Source organism: Bos indicus x Bos taurus, chromosome 11, assembly GCF_003369695.1.
Source record: "Bos indicus x Bos taurus breed Angus x Brahman F1 hybrid chromosome 11, Bos_hybrid_MaternalHap_v2.0, whole genome shotgun sequence".
Classification (NCBI taxonomy): Eukaryota; Metazoa; Chordata; class Mammalia; order Artiodactyla; family Bovidae; genus Bos; species Bos indicus x Bos taurus.
In genome coordinates this window covers 61953810-61975374 of record NC_040086.1, presented here as the reverse complement: position 1 = coordinate 61975374, position 21565 = coordinate 61953810, and the positions used below count along the sequence as shown (strand labels likewise).

Here is a 21565-nt window from a genome sequence, read left to right as displayed (position 1 = left end):
TTTTGAAACTCTGTTCCCATCTTCCACCATTAGTGTCTCTCTTACATGGAAACTTTAGTTTGTGACATTTCTCCCATGTGACCCAGCAGCTGAGGTTCTCAGCCAGCGACAAGAGCTGCAATGTCAGGCAAAGAGACTCAGCATATGGCTTTCTCAGGGTCTTTCTTCCTGCTCTAGACATGGAGAAACAGACACATCTACCATATGCTCCACAACTAGAACACAAACTACATGGTATAAGCTTATTTATTTCTAGACTCCTATTGTGCTCAAAGCTTTTTTCTCTTTGATTATCTTCCCATCCTCAGAGAAATCTTGCCTCACAGTTACCCCAAGAGCCCACTTTAATGCCAGGAAGTCTTTCCTGAGTTCCCATGCCAGTTAGAAGCTTCCACAGCACCCTATGGACTGCTTCTCATGCTGTTTCATAGGTAGCTGTTTCTGGATCCATTTCCTCTTACAAACTCAAGGCCAAAATGCTGAAGAAGGACCAAGGCTTTATTTTTTTGTAGTCCCAGCATCCAGCTAAGTTCCTGTCAGAGAGGAAGCACCCAAAAAATGTTTCTTGAATAATATCTTAAAACAGTACTTCTATCCACTTTGAAAAAAATGAACATTTAAATACAGTTTTACCTATACATTCAAGAAATCTATCTAGGGCCTACAATCCCTGCAGAGACTTCCTGGGGTCAATGCCAGGTGTAAACTTAGTCCAGTCTCCTTGTGGCTCTACAATGGGGTAAGCAGAATCAGTTGTCCACTTCTGATTTAGAATAAGTAAAAGGAATCAGTAAAATATCCCCAAGGAATTACAGAGCAGAAAGGTTTAAGGGTATGTATGGGCCACCCATCTTATATTTTATAAAAATTCTCCCAGTACCAATCTTGCAGGTTGAGGGTTGTCCTATATTAAATAAAAGTAAAAAAAATTCCCTCACATTGTACACAGATGAAGATGTGGGATATGAGAACCTCACAGATGCATTTTTCTCATCTGATTATAAGACACAAAATGTTTACATAAAAGCTATACTTGGAGAGTATAATAATAAAATGATCTGTATTAGGCCTTGTAATACCTAAGCCAAGGTCCAAAAAAGATTCTCTGGGGCATTGGGAAGTAGGGAAGAGTAACGTTCAAAGAAATGGTGCTACTACCTATATTCATCTATGATTTTCCCAAGGAACTTGATTCTGTGGAATGTAACCATTCCCAACTCTAGAGAGTGGTTAGAGACCCTGGTCTACTACTATTACCTAGAGTCTCTCCATGGGATGGATGTTAAAGTGGCCACATATTTGCTATTTAACTATTTCTAAAGTGAAATAACTCAGCATTCAAAAAATGAAGTTCATGGCATCCAGTCCCATCATCACTTCATGGCAAATAGATGGAGAAATAATGGAAACAGTGACAGACTTTATTTATTTGGGCTCCAAAATCACTGCAGATAGTGACTGCAGCCATGAAATTAAATTACGCTTGCTCCTTGGAAGGAAAGTTATGATCAACCTAGACAGCATATTAAAAAGCAGAGACATTACTTTGTCAACAAAGGTCCATCTAATCAAGGCTATGGTTTTTCCAGTAGTCATGTATGGATATGACAGTTTGACCATAAAGAAAGCTGAGCACGGAAGAACTGATGCTTTAGAAGTGTGGTATTGGAGAAGACTCTTGAGAGTCCCTTGGACTGCAAGGAGATCAAACCAGTCAATCTTAAAGGAAATCAGTCCTGAATATTCATTGGAAGAACTGATGCTGAAACTGAATTCCAATACTTTGGCCACCTGATGCAAAGAACAGACTCATTGGAAAAGACCCTGATTCTGGGAAAGATTGAAGGCAGGAGGAAAAGGGGACAACAGAGGATGAGATGGTTGGATGGCATCACCGACTTGATGGACATGGATTTGAGCAAGCTCAGGGAGTTGGTGATGGACAGGGAAGCCTGCCATGTTGCAGTCCATGGGGTCGCAAAGAGTTGGACATGACTGAGCAACTGAACTGAACTGAAAGTGAAATAATAAATAAATAACCAGAAGAGAAGGAAGATTCATAGGCCTGTGGTCAGCCTCCTTAGCCACTACCCCTTCCTGAAATCAATTTCCTGTTTAAAAAGGCATGTGAAGGAAGATAGTTCTGGGAGAATTAAAAGACTACTGAATTCATTTTGGAATCAAAAGGTAGGGAATCAAGGGTTTTAGTATTATTTGCTAAATTAGTATCAATGTATTAGTTTATATTAGTAATTCTATATATTACCATTTTAAAATTTTAGAGCAAGATAAGGATGAGGTTCTTGCCACCTGTGTCCCCAGGATCATTTCCTTAAATGTCACTACCTATGATCTTTTTGTGGAATATGGGTACATTCAGGATCTCATATTATTTTCACACACACACAAAACAAGTCACTAATGGCTTTGCCATTAGCTACTGCCGACAATTAGGAAATCTTCACCATGTTCAAAGCAAATCATCCTATGTCACATCATGGCAGATCCTTAGCCAAATTGCCTCCAGTAAGTCTTTCAAAATAGATGTGCAAATGTTAGCTGCAGAATATATTGTGATTAACCTCCCAAAAACCAAATAAGAAAATCTTTATTTTTACTCTACACGGACACTGTAACTTACTCAGAATGTCTTATTATTTAAACACACATGTTCACATTTTAATGATTTTGTAGTGATAAGACTAAGAAAAGCTCTGTTAATTTGTAGAGCAAAACAAACAAAAAAATCTTTTGAAGCTAAATACCACAAGATATATATATTTTCCACACCAATTCTCTGACTTGATAAAACAAACAAAAAGAGTTGACCCTATATAATTCCTCCCCATACACAAATACACTCTCACCCTTTTGAGGGCTTTAAAACAAGAACAATGACAATCGTAAATCAACACAGTGATTCTGTGTTCCTATCTAAATGAAAAAGCCTTTACAGAGTATTAAGTGATAACAGGTTTTAAGCTATGATTCTAAAGAACCTGTCAGGCCCAAAACCTCCTTGAGTAGGCTCTGTGTCTTCCCGTCTCTTGTTTCTATTTCCCATCCCTCTCCATTCTTAACATGTAAGCTTAAACATTAAGCTTGGCCAAGAACAAGATACTCTTACAGATTCTCTAGAAAGCACTGTACATGGTGATGGTCCCTCCTTGCTAAACATTAACCTTAATACGCTTTTTAAAAAACTTTCCTTTCCTTAAGCAGCTAAATATCAAGATAATCTTGATTACTACATTCATTTAATTAACACTCACAAAATGGGAGCAGAGCATTATCCATGGCATAACTCCATAAAATGCATTCTTCCTCTCAGCCTAAGTCAATAAAATATGGACTCAATAGTCTTTTCAAAAAACATGTATGTCAGAGAACAGATTAGTGGTTTCCAGAGGGGAGGAAGGAGCGAAATGGGTGACAGGGATCCAGAAGTACAAGCTTTCAGTTATAAAATAAATAAGTCATGGGGATGCAAAGAAAAACATGGAGAATACAGTCAAAAACATTGTATTAACTCTGTATGGTGACAGATGTTAACTAGACTTATACTGGTAATCATTTAGCAATGTATATAAATGTTAAATTAAATTACTATGTTGTATATCTGAAACTACTAAAATGTTGTATGTCAATTATACTTCTCTATGTATATATGTAAATTATATATATATATATAAATATATATTCATTTTAGACAGAGCTAAAATGAAGTATTCAACAAAGTAAGCAAGAGTGAGTAAGTAAAACTTGACAACATAAAATGTCAATGTCTCTCTATAAGTATACTCTCCAATCTACTATTTAGGAAAAAAGCAGTCTTATCTACAACGTTATCATCTAAATTGAGAAAGGCATTTGAGTCTATTCCCAAATGTGCTGGATCTCGTCTGATCTTGGAAGACAAGCAGGGTTGGGCCTGGTTAGTACTTGGATGGGAGAAAGGCATTTGAGGTCAGTTTTCTGGGACCAAAGAGCTAAGGAAAACTACTGAAGATCTTCTAAAAATAAATACACTAAAATGGGGTCAACAAACTTTTTCCATAAAGAGTCAGAAAGGAAATACTTTGGGTTTTGTAAACTGTATGGTCTTGATCACAAGTATTTAATTCTGCCATTGAAGTATTACAGCATTGTAATAGCCACAGACAATATGTAAAGAGTAAGTGTGGTTGTGTTCTGATAAAACTTTATTTACAAAACAAGGTGGCCAACTCTACTCAAAAATATAGATCCTCTGTTGTAACAATGTTTTTGTGCACACCTTTGTTGCAAGCATGACATGAGAAATGTCATTCTAAATGGCTATTCTCCCACAATAATTTCTTTTTAGTTAAGAGGGTAAAGTATTACCTGCATTTAAAAAATAAAAACCTGTGTATACTATATAATGTTATTTTGAAAGGAAAATTGATCTGTATATAAACTCTATGCGCAGAGAGAAAAAAGCTTGGGGGAAAGAGAAGGGGAAAAGGGATGGAGCTGGAGGAGTATAGGGGAAGCAAAGCGAATGAATATTAACCTACAATTTCTATTCTCAGAACTATTTGCAAAAGCTGGCAGTTAACATACAGAGTATATATAAGACATACTTGTACCCTCAAGAAACTCATGACATAGTTAAAAGAGCAAACTTGTTTTTTCCCTCTGCATTTCAAAACTGTAAACATTACAGGCATATGGGATTGTAAGCATTTCTTTTAAAAAACCTAGGCTTTATAAACAGACATTTTTAATGGAGATTTACATTTTTATAAACAAAAAGACTTCATAAAATCATATTATACCCAGAATTCTATTTTCTATTCTTTTTTTTTTTTCTATATCAACTTAGTATTTCTATCAGTAACCATGGTTCACTGCAGGGGCATAGCCTCCTGAAAGGATCTGTTGCTGGCATGGTGTTTGGAATGGTGGTGCTGAACTGGAAAAGGCCCTAGGTGGTTCTGACTCCTCTACTTGCTTCCTTCTCCACTGTCCAATCCCCACTCCAAGAAATCCTACTACATATCATAATCTCTCAAAATACACAAACGCAGATTTCTCTATTGGCAAAGGAGAATCTTGAATCATAAAATATAGTGAAAGTAACAAATTTTGGGTTCTTCCTTCAAGGTAGGCTCTATCATCAAAAGGTTAAGTTTGTCTAAGGAGAAAAAAAAATTCCAAGTCATCAAGAATTTAGAATAAAACCACACCTTTATCCCCAGGTATGTCATTAATCAGAAAAGTGAGGCTATATCAACGAAGAATAAATTCCAAGCAAAAATATTAAGTATTTAAAGTGGAAAAATACATAATGTCTAAATTTTTTATTGTAATTTTAGGCCTGCTCCCAAACATTCTTTTTTTTTTTTAATTTAATTTTATTTTTTAACTTTACAATATTGTGTTGGTTTTGCCATATATCAAGATGAATCCGCCAGAGGTATACACGTGTTCCCTATCCTGAACCCTCCTCCCTCCTCCCTCCCCGTACCATCCCTCTGGGTTGTCCCAGTGCACCAGCCCCAAGCATCCAGTATCGTGCAGCAAACCTGGACTGGCGACTCACTGAATTTATAACTAGATCCTTTTTAAAATTATATAACCTATCCAGAAGATTGCTCGAATTTTTTCAAGAGAAAATATGACTAATTCTACCACTTAAAAACAAAAAAATAAATCACAATGCATTACTAGAGCAAAGGAAATCAAAGACTAAAATATAAGACCCTAAAAAAAAAGCATGCTGTAATTGACAAGCACTACAGACAAGAGAAATTTTAACTTTAACATCAAAAATGAGAGACTCCTCAAGCTGAACTCTTAGGTGGGATTTTTTTTTTTTTTTTTTGCTTTGCTTTTTTTTACCATGGGCATGTAATTCATAATTTTTAAAAGTTTAATAACTGAAAGACATTAAAGAGGTACTCTTTACCAGTAAACTATATTTAAGATTTTCTCATTTGAAAAACTATGAAGGACTCCATTAGCTTAACCCACCAGATATGGCATACCAGAGAATGTGTACATGCTTAGTTGTGTCTGACTCTTCTGCAACCCCATGAACTATAGCCCTTCAGGCTCCTCTGCCCATGGAATTTTCTAGGCAAGAATACTGAAGTGGGTTGCCATTTCCTTCTCCTGGGGGTTTTCTCGACTCAGGAATCAAACTTGAATCTCTTGCATTGGCAGGCAGATTCTTTACCACTGTGCCAGCTGGGACACGCTATACAAATGAACACATACAGTTATATTCCAATAAAACTTTACCAACACAAGCAGTGCTATAGCCTTCAGACAGTAGTTTACCAAACTCCTGCTCAAAACAAACCTGTTTTTAAACCAATATTAGATTATCTCTTATTACATAACAAATAAACTATCTACATACAATTATTCCACTCCATTAAGTCTTTTCTACCTTTAGTGAAAATTGCCATAAGCAGCAGTGATCAAAATTGCTGTAAAGGAAAGAAAAGTCAATGTGTTAACCTAATCTGTCCCTCAAATAATCTCTTTGTTTAGATCAATCATTCACCTCAGGATACATGGTCTCTTGGCCTCAAAGACCAGTAGGAAGACAACACACGCATACAAACCATTACTACTGATTAGGCCAGCTAAGTACCACAGTATGATAGAAATAACTACAAACTCAGCAAAATGTTTCATAGTTTAACATATTTCCATATGTTTCCAAATAGAGTCTCATAACAAACCTATAAAGTATAGAAAGCACTTGGTATTATTCTCATTTTATATAAAGCTCAAAAGCAGTAGAGCTAGATTAGAACCTCTGAGACTATTGTACTGCATCTCTTCAGAGCAGCTTTCTTCAAGGGGGCTGATGACAGAAGTGGAGGCATTTAGACTGGGCCTCAAAGAATGAGTAGGACTAACAGGCGAAGAGCCCATAGTGTTCCAAGGAAACAACATACACAAAAGACTAGGGAAATCCTATGTGTGTGAAGGGAATGTTGGGCTGGTTCAGGAAAAGCAGGTAAGGGACATACAGTTAGAAATATGGGTTGAAAGCACGGGAAGAGCTCTGAGTAGCTGACTTCATGTCTGTACGTGACCCTAAGGACAATGAGACATTAGATGGTTTGGAGAAAGAAGGAAGAGAACATAATGAAGCTTTTATCATGTGTCTGAACAAAAGAACTGCCTCATACTAAATCATGTTAAGTTATGAGGCAGTGTTATAGGGAGATTAGACTTTCATAAGTTCTCTGCAGGACAGGATGGATGAGTCTAACAAAGGAAAGTGGCAGAAGGCTATCTCTGTAGTTTCAAAGTCTGAAGTGATGGTTCCCACAGGTACCCTATAGTACCCCACCCCCAAAAGTGACACCAGTGTTCTAAATTACCTTACATTTTCCTACATTTTATCTAAAACTTACCGAATCTTCCGGAGGTCTCTGGATTTTTCCCCAATCCACAGAAGGTCCCTTTTCTTGCAAAAATCTGTGAAATAGCTTCCGAAATCCATCAAGGTCTTTTTTAGTGTGCTATGAGAACAGAAGTCATTGTTATAGCTAACAGAATGCTTAGTATTTAATAAAAACAGACATATATTGTACATTTAAAATACCTTTCAGAGAAATTCTTACAGCTTTAAAGCATGGAGTACAGCAGAGACTTTTTTACACTCCATTTTAAAACTAAAGAGGAAGAAAGCTAATAGGAACCATACTTAAAGGAATACAAGCAATCTCCCCATCTCCCACCAGTATCATGTAATCTGAATACCATTCGGTCTACTTGAATTCCAACTGCTTCTCTACATTTACTCACCAATATAGTTCTCTACTTCCTTTAAATGCAAATTAATCTTCACCAAAAGAATAAGAAAGAACAAAAAACAGCTAACCTCAAAAGGCTAAGTACAAATTTAAATTTGAAAATGAAAAGGATAATCTGTTGATTTACAAGAAAGTAAACACTTGCCTTTTCTGGGAAACCTCTATCATAGCTGTCAGAGTAGCCCAGTTCTGTTAGAACAGGCTCTTTGGAAAAGGCATCCAGGATATAAGGTTGATAAATTAACTTCTCACAATTTTAACTGAATACTTACATCCATTTTTTCCACCCAATGATATCAAAACACAGAAAAATAAATTGTAACTTTGTTCTGATTCTTTTAACTTTAGAAACTTACCAGAATTTAAAATATTTAAAACAGGCAATGGTTTTATACTGAGCAAATACTGAAAATCCTTAATTAGTAAGCAATCTTAATTTTTAAAATATATCATTACATTTTGTAATTATTTCAGGCTAGATGATCAGTGGTAGCAATAACAACTCAGCATGTAGATGGATGAAAGCAAAAACATAGTGTAGGGTCCTTACTTCAAATTCATGTGATGGTGCTGTGGTGAGTATCTTTTCTAGTTCCTTCTTCACAGATAATTCTAGTTCTTGTCGAATGACTTCTTGGAACTGAGAAGCACCATCCTGAGACATTGCCTTGCTGAGATCTAAAACAAAAATGTAAAAACCACAAACTGAGAACTGACAGCCATTCAAACAGCTGGTAAACCACAACCAATTTATTTCCGGTGTGCCAGTTAAATGAAAAGGGCTCAATTCTCTGGTCCCATCAACCTCCAGGAGGATTTTAACATTGCCAACTACTTATGACTTGATAATCATACTGGCTCAAATTTGACTGTCTGGTATATCTATATGCTTTTTGAATGTATCTAAAATATTAAAAGATGAAGCAGGTGGAAGTAAAAGGATTAATCTTCATTTGAGCATATATTAAATTGTTCCATCTCTATTAATGTTTCTGTCCTAGCCATCAAAGCTGCAGACAAATGAGAACATTCAAAATAACATTCAGTTCAGTTCAGTTACTCAGTCTTGTCCGACTCTTCCTGACCCCATGGACTTCAGCACACCAGGCCTCTGGTCCATCACCAACTCCCGGAGTTTACTCAAACTCAAGTCCATTGAGTCGGTGATGCCCTACAACCATTTCATCCTCTGTCATCCCCTTCTTCTTCCACCTTCAATCTTTCCCAGCATCAGGGTCTTCTCAAATGATTCAGCTCTTCACATCAGGTGGCCAAAGTATTGGAGTTTCAGCTTCAGCATCAGTCCTTCCAATGAACACCCAGGACTGATCTCCTTTAGGATGGACTGGTTGGATCTCCTTGCAGTCCAGGGGACTCTCAAGAGTCTTCTCCAATTCCACAGTTCAAAAGCATCAATTCTTCGGTGCTCAGCCTTCTTCACAGTCCAACTCTCACATCCATACATGACTACTGGAAAAACCATAGCCTTGACTAGACAGACCTTTGTTGGCAAAGTAATGTCTCAGTTTTTTAATATGCTGTCTAGGTTGGTCATTAACTTTCCTTCCAAGAAGTAAATGTCTTTTAATTTCAAGGCTGCAGTCACCATCTGCAGTGCTTTTGGAGCCCAAAAAAATAAAGTCTGACACTGCTTCCACTGTTTCCTCATCTATTTGCCATGAAGTGATGGGACCAGATGACATGATCTTAGTTTTCTGAATGTTGAGCTTAAAGCCAACTTTTTCACTCTCATCAAGAGGTTCTTTAGTTCTTCTTCACTTTCTGCCTTAAGGGTGGTGTTATGTGCATATCTGAAGTTGTTGATATTTCTCCCGGAAGTGTTGATTCCAGCTTGTGCTTCATCCAGCCCAGCGTTTCTCATGATGTACTCTACATATAAGTTAAATAAGCACGGTGATAATATACAGCCTTGACGTACTCCTTTCCCAATTTGGAACCAGTCTGTTGTTCCATGTCCAATTCTAACTGTTGCTTCCTGACCTGCATACAGCTTTCTCAAGAGGCAGGTCAGGTGGTCTGGTATTCAGAATTTTCCACAGTTTATTGTGATCCACACAGTCAAAGGCTTTGGCATAGTCAATAAACCAGAAATAGATGTTTTTCTGGAACTCTCTTGCTTTTTCAACGATCCAGCAGACGTTGGCAATTTGATCTCTGGTTCCTCTGTCTTTTCTAAATCCAGCTTGAACATCTGGAAGTTTATGGTTCATGTACTGCTTGAATTCTCCAAGCCTGGCTTGGAGAATTTTGAGCATTACTTTACTAGCATGTCAGATGAGTGCAATTGTGTACTAGTTTGAGCATTTTTTGGCATTACCTTTCTTAGGGATTGGAATGAACAATGACCTTTTCCAGTCCTGTGGCCACTGCTGAGTTTTCCAAATTGGCTGGCATATTGAATGCAGCACTTTCACAGGATCAACTTCCAGGATTTGAAATAGCTCCACTGGAATTCCATCACCTCCACTAGCTTTGTTCATAGTGATGCTTCCTAAGGCCCACTTGACTTTGCATTCCAGGATGTCTGGCTCTAGGTGAGTGATCACACCATCGTGATTATCTGGGTCGTGAAGATCTTTTTTGTACAGTTCTTCTGTGTATTCTTGCCACCTCTTCTTAATATCTTCTGCTTCTGTTAGGTCCATACCATTTTTGTCCTTTACTGAGCCCATCTTTGCATGAAATGTTCCACTGGTAACATTAATAAGGGCATATTTTGTGGAATATGTCCTTATGGATCTGCTGCCTCATAAGAGAGCTGAAGGGTTTGGCAACTGAAACAAAAGACTTCTTCCTCCAGGCCAGATGAAAAATTTAAGGATTTTTTTCCATTTTAGAAGGGGGGGTCACTTCAGTTTATATTCTTACCTAAAGAAGAACTCTTGAGAGATACTGGCAATTCCAAAGTGCCTCCACTTGCCTGGCATAAAAATTTTCATTTTAAAAGAAGGGCACAGGGCTGCCTCCCTGTTTCTAGCTCCTAATTAAACTTCTATGCTCATCTGTGTCGAACAAGATTATCAGGACTTTTGACATAGCTAGACACCTCTGTAACAGATGGATCTAACTAAAGATGACCGAAATGTCTGTTAGGTGAAAACAAACAAAAATAGAAAAATACAGAAAAAGGAAACAACCCAGACTCAAGTACCTTGGGACAAAGATACTAACACAGGCTGTTTTACGTACTTCATTATCTAAACAGAAATTCTGTCTACTTCTTATAAAATAAGGAAGAGATTATTGTTCACGTCCCCCCATCTTCAATACCTAATTCAATCTTAAAAATGTGTTTTGAAGCTACATTTCATTGATAGCTAGTCAGTTCTATAAATGTTGGTATCAACAATAGCTAAAAAAAAACTCCCACATGCCATAAATTCCTTAATTTGTTATCTGGGCAGAAGGAAACACATAGACAAAATTAAAGGCAAGATAATCAATATTTTAAAGATAGTTTTGAGAGCAGAAATTAAATTACTGTTAACAATTAGTAAATATTTAACACCTGAGGTGATTTAATGCAGACAGCCTCTCCCAAATACTGAAAAATGTTAACAAGTGAGATATTTATCATAGCTTTTCGAAAAAAAGTTTATACACAATTTCCACCATGTTAAAAAAAAAAAAAAAGAATTTGGTGAAAGCACACAATCTAATCCTAAAATAGTATATTCTAACTGTGCTCTTTCTAAAGGCTAAGTTTATGGACTCCAGTAAAACTATCAAAATGACTCAAACTGTGGTTCATAAACAACTTACATGTGAGCTAAGAAACATCATAAGAAACACACACGGTTATGTTTCATAAACAAAGATATGTTTCAACTAGTAATTTGCAATTTGATTATAATCTATAAAAAATGATAATGAATGAGCATACTGGTACAACTTTTTTTGCACATAGAGAGTTTAAGTGCAAAATAGAGTCACATAATTATAAAAATTACTTACAGAATTAACAAATTGATACTGTCTATATTTACAAATGCAGAGAACAGGTAACCATGTACATGTTGCACAAAGTAAAATTAAAATTAAAAATGAATTAAAGCTTGAAAGATGAAGTAATTTACCAATTTTAAAATGCATACACAAAGACCTCTGAACTACACACGTTCGTTCAAACTGAACCAATGATGGAAAATACAAAAAGTGCAGCATTTCTAAAGAACCAGACATTTCTACCATAATTATTTTCTATTAAAAGAATTTTTCCTGTTCTGTCTTTGGAGAACCTTTCTTTTCCCTAAGACAATCATCTTAAGAATGTTTTCAGGCACTACAATTTGTAACAATCAAAAAAACAGTCTTCTAATGGGTCCACAGTATTCAAGAGATTGAAGCCCAATGCACTTCGGGGTTCAGCACTATCACTGTGACAGGTAACTAAAAACCCCTACAGAGCATTTTAAACTAGAGTTAATGTGACATCAACCACACATGTTATCCTCTGGCTAACTTAGCTGTAGTTTAAAGTTTGTCACAGGTTAAGTACCCCACTAACTCCCATATTAAATAAAAAGTCACTTGGAAGAAAAGTATACTAAATATAAAACCACTAAAGAATGCATATATCATTTGATTCTATGTCACAGACTGATTAAAACAGATCAAGAAGTTACTATAAAACAATTTTAAAAGTTTTTTGTTAGACTCAAAAACATCTACAAGACTCTGCTTTGTTGAAGTTAGGTCCTAAAGGCCAGCCTGCATAGTCACATTCCTCCAAATAATGATGGAAATATTTAACTTATATTTCGGGCAAATGCCAAAAGTGAGATAAAATTAAATTTTATTTATTTTTACTACAAGTCTACAAAGTCTGAGCTGTTTGAGACATGAGAAAAGCCTAGAAAACAGAAAAAAAAAAAAAAAAAACAAAAACCCACCACACCAAACTTTAGAGACTCATCCTGCAGAACAATAGCCTATCAATGTATGTGATTTAAGGCTAAAAACACACAGAACCCATGTTACTATCCTCCCTTCCAAGCCTAGCAAAGAAGAACTGAAAGCCTCACATTTAATACTAAATAAATACTTTAAAAAAAAAAAAACTACATGTGATCTTTGCCAGCTGCAGTAGGTCCAACCTTCAGGAACAGAAACACAAGATTCACACTTGAGTTGTGACAAATATTCCAAACCTTATTCCTCCTGTTCATTTGATATGGCACCAAAGCAAATAGAGAACCATCTGCATTCCTTCTCCCCCTCTACAAATCTGAACAGCTTTTACAATAGAAAAATCAAGCCCATTACCTCTTCTACCTCTTTCCACTGCTGTTTCCTTCCCTTTCTCCTGTGTGAGGTGCTACTACAAACTTCTGATTTTAAGTCATTTAAGAAAGGGCTTTCAATGAATAAAGAATTTTCAAGAATAAGGAAGTGTGTTTAATCAAGAAGAATGTCTATTCTTAAGCACCTGGCACAGACTAAGAAGCACAGCACTAGAAACCATTTCCCTTTGCAGTGACCTCTTTTATCCATTCCTGAATTCTTTAAGAAAGACTTGGAGTTTTTGGTAGGAAAAGAAGTATAGAACTTAGAAGCTTTCTTGGACCTAACATTCTCAAGTTACACTTCTGGCAATGGCAGCTGTGTTTCTAATGGAAGGTCAATTAAAGAACCCACTGACTAATATAAACTGCTGCTGCTGCTGGTAAGTCGCTTCAGTCGTGTCCGACTCTGTGTGACCCCATAGACGGCAGCCCACCAGGCTCCCCTGTCCCTGGGATTCTCCAGGCAAGAACACTGGAGTGGGTTGCCATTTCCTTCTCCAATGCAAGAAAGTGAAAAGTGAAAGTGAAGTCGCTCAGTAGTGTCCAACTCTTAGCGACCCCATGGGCTGCAGCCTACCAGGCTCCTCCGTCCATGGGATTTTCCAGGCAGGAGTACTAGAGTGGGGTGCCACTGCCTTCTCCGAATACAAACTAGAACCTCCTAAGATGTTTTGTCCCCCGTCACTTCCTAACAATAGAGAATTGATTCCCCTCTACTTTAGATAGAGAGCATTTTAGGGACAAAACACTTCATTACCTCACTCATAAAATCAAGACATTTTTAGAGATGAGAGAGAGAATTTAATCTACTCTCAACATTTTACAAATGAGGAAACTGAGGTTGAAAAGTTAAATGACCTACCCAAGGTCATAGAGCAGGCTAATGCTGGAAACAAAGTCAGTTTATTCTGAACCCAATTCCACCACAGTGAGGTAGAAATATCCTGCTCATTTCTGCCAACTAGTCTGGCTCTCTCTACTCTTTGGCACAAAATTCCTAAGTAACATTCTCCTTCAAAAGCATTTCTATCAGAATGTTTTATTACAGGAAGCTCACATCAAGCTGGGTTTACAAGTATTGTCTTAGTTGACTTAATGACAATTTAGCCAACTGAGGATAAAACAGGCAGTAGCTTTTTAGACACCTTTCCCCTGCCTCAACTTCCTAACTTTTCCCTGTTCATGAGTACTAAGATTTCAACATCATGGACTTTTCCCTATCCAAGTGGCGCCAAAAAAGCGGGAAAGGGAGGAAAAGGGGAGGAGGAAAGCAACAGAACTGAGAAGTATGAGATATTCAATCAAACAAATTATTGTTTTTGTTTCTTAATTCTGTTATTTTATCCATTTCAGCAACTAAGAAGTATACATAATACCCTTCCCCTGACATTCTGATATAGACACAGACAGAACAACTTCACGTTTCAAAGCAGAAAGCTAGCTTCACAGGGAGCAGGGCACAGAGAACACCAAGGGCAAGGAAGGTGAGGAACCCTCCCTCCTAGGCCACCTCCTATCCCTCAGATCTAATTAGTCCTAACCTTCCTTGGAAATGCATAAGGAGAGGTACCCAAAGTCATAGAACCGGTGAGCTCACTTAAACCAGGAAATGACCTGCGATCCAAATAAGCATGAAACTCTAAGAATGCAATGGCAACCAGAAATAAGCATGAATAAAGCTGAGGATGGGGCTTCCTACGTGGCGCTAGTATTAAAGAACCCACCTGCCAATACAGTTTAGACGCAAGAGACACGGGTTTGATCTCTGGGTTGGGAAGATCCCCTGGAGGAGGGCATGGCAACCCACTCCAGTATTCTTGCCTGGAAAATCCCATGGATAGAGGACCCTGGCGGGCTACAGTCCATGGGGTCATACAGAGTCAGACATGACTGAAGCAACTTAGCACGCACGCACAAAGCTGAGGATATATGCTGACTAGATTTATGACCTATTAAAGCTAACCAGCCTCTCCTGGGCTCTAATTGCAGTCCTTTAAACTCAGCTGTTTGTGAATATTCCTCCTAAAAAAAACTCTTCTATGGATTCAGCTACCCAGTATTATCCTACATCATCTCCTTTTATTATAACCATGCCTCAATTTCCATAACTGGCTCCTCCTTTCTCCTCCTACTCTCTGGGTTTCTAAAGATTCTGTTCCCAGACTATTTCCCCCCTTATTCGTTCCCTTATTGTTCTCCTTACTGATAACTCCTAAATACATGCCTCTCATCCTGATCTTTTTTCCTGAGCTCCAGGTTAACATTCCCTACCACCTTCTAGACCTTTTGCACCTGGACACCCAGTTGGGTACCTCAAACTCAACATGGAAACCAAACTCATCATCTAAACTAAATTCATCTCCCTGCCCCAGCCTCCATGGCATTGACATTCTGCTAATCACTGGTAGGCAACCTAGAAACCTCAGCCACAGGTGGTTCATCCTTCTTCACATTACATCCAAATCCAATACCAAACTTAACTGAATCACTACCATTCCATTCATTGCTTTTAATTCCTATAGCTGCAACCTTAATTTCACTCTCCTGGTCATGACGACAATAGTTGTCTAACTAGTCAACCCATCTGTCACTCTAATCTGGTGATACCAGGTAGAATGGGTTTGTTTCCCTAAAAATGCAACTCTAATTATATCACTTCTCTTCTCCATTTGGTGGGATTTTCACTTGATGGAAAAGAAATACAAATTCCTGAGCCAGGCACATCTTAAAAAGCCAAGCTGAAGTACTTTTTTTGAGTAGCTAAAGCTAATGAAAGTGCTCAAGAAGAAAGCCTAAAGGTTCCAAGTTCCTGTTTCAATAGGACTTCTAAAACCTTAATATGCATACAGATCTCCTGGAGGGCTTGTTAAAACATAGATTTCTGGGCAAGTGCCCAGAGATTCTGATTCTGGGTCTAGTGTGAGGAGAATTTGCATTTCTAATAACTGAATGTTGCTACTATTGCCTTGAGTAGCTCTGATATAGATTATACTCCAATTATCTGAACATGTTTGTAGCAGCCATGCATGTCAATGGTCTTCCTACCCCAATGCTATTCTGGTCATCTATTCTGTTTCAAGGCCTTCAAAGATGGCACTAGGCCCAGACTGGTTGAAAGCCTTCCCAAGGATTGGTTTAAATGTGAAACATAAAATGATTCTGGCCAGTGAGCCTCAAAGATATGGTTTGCCAAAGAACTTTGGATAAAGGCATTACTCACTGAAAGAACAGAAACCTGAGAAAAATGAATATGTGTCTATCCCTCACCTTGGGTTTCTTCTGATATTTAGTGACTCTGAAGAAAGCTGACCCAAGAATGAGGCAAACATACTTAAAAGGACAGAAGAAAGAAAAGACTGATGCTGTTTTTGTACTGAATTAAACAACTCTGGAACATCCCACTTCAAGTCTCTCATTTTTTTTTTTTTTTTAAGCTAACTGAGTCGGTATTTTTCTGCTGTATAAAATTAAAACCATCCTAACTATTGTAAGACTGTTCCAAAACACATATCTCAAGTGTCATTCAATGCTTTTAGAGAAGGGTGAGCAGAAATGAGGAGGAAAAAATAGAAATTAAAGGCCCAGTTGTGAATTTCAAAATCATAAGAATCATCCCAACAACTGGGAAACCTCTCTGATCTCTCAGCCCCCCAAAGCTTAAACTCTGTGTGACGTGAATAATGTCTGCTATTGTTGGGGGTGGCACTCCTAGAGTTCTAGGTAGTAAGTAGCTTCTGAACACACAAAGAGGTCCCCCTTTCTACCCTAACTCTGCTATGTGGAGGTTTTAATCTGTACTGTATCAGACACATATCAAAAACCCCCAAAACTAATTCTTTGCTGAGATGCCTGTCTGTAGCACTGTAGTGGTTTGAATAGCCAATAATATATCATTTGTAAGTGTTTAGTTTAAATGTAACCTCTTCCTAGAAATCTTTCTAAACTAAGCACAGTCGCCCATCATGTTTTCACGTGGTAGATCCTTGAACCTCCCCTTTATGATATCATATTTTCTAGATTTATTCAATGTATATCTTACCCTGTAATATCCAAAGATATATCATATGTATTTTGTTCATCTATGTAATCCCAATGTATTCTTAAGACAGAGCTAGAAACATAGCAGATTCTCAAGTAATGTTTATTAAATCAATGAGTAAGAGTCTACTATGATACAACTATGTCTGGGTATAAAGATGTTAGGGTCCAGTCCAGTGGAGGTAGTACCTGGTAAGGTCAAAGAGACAGTGTTCAAGAGCCATGATTTCAGGCCATGGAGAAGAAGGGCTAAGAAAAGTAGGGACAGTGTCTTGAGTACTTGAAGTCCCTAAGGTTTCTCAAGTAGAGGCTGATTTATCAGGCAGTTTCAGGGATGTCGTCAAAGAAATTTCAAACTTATAGGCCTAGACAAAATGATCGCTAAATTTTTTTCAATTCTTTATTATTGTGTATAAATGTTACTGTAATGTTTTCACAAACTTTAGAGGTTAAACAAAAGTGGGTAATGTATATATTTTAATTTAGCTTAATTCAGTAAAATACAGAAAAATAAAGTCCATGTCATTCAATCATAAAGAAAAATCAATTAGTTGGTTTTATACAATTTTATGTGATCTTTTAGTATTAAAAGTATTGTATTTTATATTTTAATCTATTAGTATTGATTATTTTATATTATAAACTATGATTATTTACATTTGCAAAGACTTTTAAATGACTCAGCCATGTATATCCTAACACTTGCACAGGTAAAAGCCATATGAATGCTATAAATGAGTTTTAACAAAAATTAAAAGGTACCAACCAGGCTTTTGAGAACTGTTCTACCACCAGATATGCAGAGATACTTGATTATCAAGATTTTTGTTAATCATGCATTGCTTGCTTAAATTTTTTTAACTGTTAGAATTTATACATAAACCAGATTTCTCATTAATAATTACGCTTAACCTTGCTCTCATACAAGATGGTAGCTCTTAAAACTAAAAAAAAAAGAAAGAAAGAAAAACACACAGCAATTAAAAATCAAAAGAAAAACCCAGAAAATATCATTTCTGGAAAACCGAACATTCAGGAGAGATGTGCCAACTAGTTAAATAACATCACTTGGCATCAAGTTTTATGGATGGTAAGGGGCCTGTCATACCCATTTGTTGAGAGGACAGTAAAGGGATACAGTATAAAACCACAATAAAGGACTAAAAAATGATTTAATAGGCTTGCCTATAATTTGATTTATGTTCAGTTCAGTCACTCAGTCATGTCCATCTCTTTGCGACCCCATGAATAGCAGCACGCCAGGCCTCCCTGTCCATCACCAACTCCCGGAGTTCACTCAAACTCATGTCCATCGAGTCGATGATGCCATCCAGCCATCTCATCCTCTGTCATCCCCTTTCCCTCCTGCCCCCAATCCCTCCCAGCATCAGAGTCTTTTCCAATGAGTCAACTCTTCGCATGAGGTGGCCAAAGTACTGGAGTTTCAGCTTTAGCATCATTCCTTCCAAAGAAATCCCAGGGCCGATCTCCTTGCAGTCCAAGGGACTCTCAAGAGTCTTCTCCAACACCACACTTCGAAAGCATCAATTCTTCGGCACTCAGATTTCTTCATAGTCCAACTTTCACATCCATACATGACCACTGGAAAAACCATAGCCTTGACAAGACGGACCTTTGTTGGCAAAGTAATGTCTCTGCTTTTGAATATGCCATCTAAGTTGGTCATAACTTTCCTTCCAAGGAGTAAGCGTCTTTTAATTTCATGGCTGCAGTCACCATCTGCAGTGATTGTGTAGCCCCCAAAAATAAAGTCTGACACTGTTTCCACTGTTTCCCCATCTATTTCCCATGAATTGATGGGACCAGATGCCATGATCTTCGTTTTCTGAATGTTGAGCTTTAAGCCAACTTTTTCACTCTCCACTTTCACTTTCATCAAGAGGCTTTTTAGTTCCTCTTCACTTTTTGCCATAAGGGTGATGTCATCTGCATATCTGAGGTTATTGATATTTCTCCCGACAGTCTTGATTCCAGCTTGTGTTTCTTCCACCCCAGCGTTTCTCACGATGTACTCTGCATATAAGTTAAATAAGCAAGGTGACAATATATAGCCTTGATGTACTCCTTTTCCTATTTGGAACCAGTCTGTTGTTCCATGTCCAGTTCTAACTGCTGCTTCCTGACCTGCATACAGATTTCTCAAGAGGCAGGTCAGGTGGTCTGGTATTCCCATCTCTTTCAGAATTTCCCACAGTTTATTGTGATCCACACAAAGGCTTTGGCATAGTCAATAAAGCAGAAATACATGTTTTTCTGGAACTCTCTTGCTTTTTCCATGATCCATAGATGTTGGCAATTTGATCTCTGGTTCCTATGCCTTTTCTAAAACCAGCTTGAACATCTGGAAGTTCACGGTTCATGTATTGCTGAAGCCTGGCTTGGAGAATTTTGAGCATTACTTTACTAGCGTGTGAGATGAGTGCAATTGTATGCTAGTCTGAGCATTCTTTGGCATTGCCTTTTTTGGGACTGGAATGAAAATTGACCTTTTCCAATCCTGTGGCCACTGCTGAGTTTTCCAAATTTGCTGACATATTGAGTGCAGCACTTTCACAGCGTCATCTTTTAGGATTTGAAATAACTTGATGAGTCTAATTCCCTTGAAAATGAAATAGGGCCCTAGAGATGCTGATTTACCAAAGGACACAGTGGCAGTGACAAGCAGGAATCCCAATCCTGCTGCCCAGTGCCCTGCTTCTCCTTCCTGGAGGAAGTTCTCCCCTTTCTCTGTTACAGTGCGTTTGTTTACGTGGCTTGCCACCTCCAGGTTGTATGCCACCAAATCTGAAGGAAAACTGGCAAAAATTCAAATATCTCTATTAAGTGAGGTTACTGCACAAGATGAAAAATTAAAAACTACACATCATAATAAACATTCTCTTGTGCTCTTCACTTTTCCTTCTATATTGTTTATTTTCTGGGCAATGAAAAATCGAAGAAAGCTTTTATGTACTCTATAAATATTTTATTACCAGGACTAAGCATTTTACCATTGGCATAAATGAACCCGCAAGTGAACCCACAGTGCAGAACTGTGTCACTCTGTTTTCCTGCACTCTTTGGGAGTTTTAAAATTCTAGGTAGGGTTATAACATAAATGAAAATCACATCAGCCTTTGCCAGGGCAACAACCAGAGAGAAACACAAACTTCAATTACCTTTGTGGCCAAAGAGCAAGTAGAACCATTGTTAAACAGAGTGTCCCCTAGAATAGCATTTTTTACAATTTGAAGACTAACAATTAAGCAGTAGACTGAACATAATGAATTTGTACATGAATACAACGAATAGTGGTTTTGTTTTTTTTAAGATACAAGTTAAAAAATCACAGAGAAACATGGAACTCTCTTGATTTATACAGAAAAACTAACAAACATCCAGCAAGGTTTGGAAAACAGAACATTTTGTTGTTTATATAAGTAACTAAGATGACAACAGTCAATTTCTCCATGGCTCTCAAAAACAATCCTTAATTGTCAAAATGGTTTTGGGGGCACAGTCAATTTCATTTGGCAGTGAGTGAGAAAAACAATGGGTCTGTTGGCAGAGGCAGAATTTGAGTCCTAGACAATTACTGTGCAACAAACTAAAGGAAATGCCTGCATCACCAGTCGACAGAACTGGGAAACAGATTTCAAATGGAGCATTATCCCCCTTTTCACACATAAACCCAACCAAGAAACACATAAAGTTTAATTTTCTTTCAATAGTTTAGCAACCCAACTTGCAAAGAATTTAGTAAGCTATTAATAGAAAGATGCATGGCTGGTGGTAGAATTTTAGAGATCTAAGACATATGGTTTCAATTAATAGTCACTGTGCCTGGGATAAGCCATCAAATTACCCAAGACCAAGACGTCCAAAATTCCAAATACCATTACACCAAGTTAAAACATGAAAGCTTGGAAATGAAACTGTAGGCTGTGACAAAAGGACACAGTCTAGAAAGCCAAGCTTCCACAGAGATCCCAAGCAATCAAAGGGTGGAAAGTGAATCACACTTGCACATTCATTAAATCCCAAATTTTCAGAGGATCTCACTGACAGTTTTATTCTAATATCACTGGGATTTTCTCCACTAGCATAAATTCTGGATATGAGGATGAATCATGTTACACAAGGTTAATACAGTCAACTCTTAATTATTCATATTTACAGATAATCCAGAGTTAAACTTTCAAATACTTGTTTATACTAACTTTTCAGAAATGGAGAGATCCAATGGGAACTCCTAATACCTGCACTTCCACAAAAAGTACCAAATTCAACTTGGTGGAAGCTGGAAAATTACAGTATATTATTCTTTGACTCAGAATATTTTTATTACAAGCCCAACTAATGTTCCTCAAGTATCTTTTAAGCAAAGTTACTACAATTCACAAGTTACTGGAATTTTCT

At 37.4% G+C, this 21565-nt stretch overlaps 1 protein-coding gene across 3 annotated transcripts in view; it reads right to left on the bottom strand.

Annotated features, from left to right (window-relative positions):
* Positions 1-21565, bottom strand: part of UGP2 (UDP-glucose pyrophosphorylase 2) — a 57287-nt gene that overhangs the window by 28476 nt on the left and 7246 nt on the right. For all 3 annotated transcript variants that reach the window (XM_027555626.1, XM_027555625.1, XM_027555624.1), the window contains exons 2-3: positions 8353-8480; positions 7401-7508 (exon numbers count right to left, since the gene is read on the bottom strand). In XM_027555626.1, the coding sequence (XP_027411427.1) occupies positions 7401-7508; positions 8353-8466 (222 nt within the window). In that variant the 5' untranslated portion in view covers positions 8467-8480. The remainder of the gene's footprint in view (positions 1-7400; positions 7509-8352; positions 8481-21565) is intronic.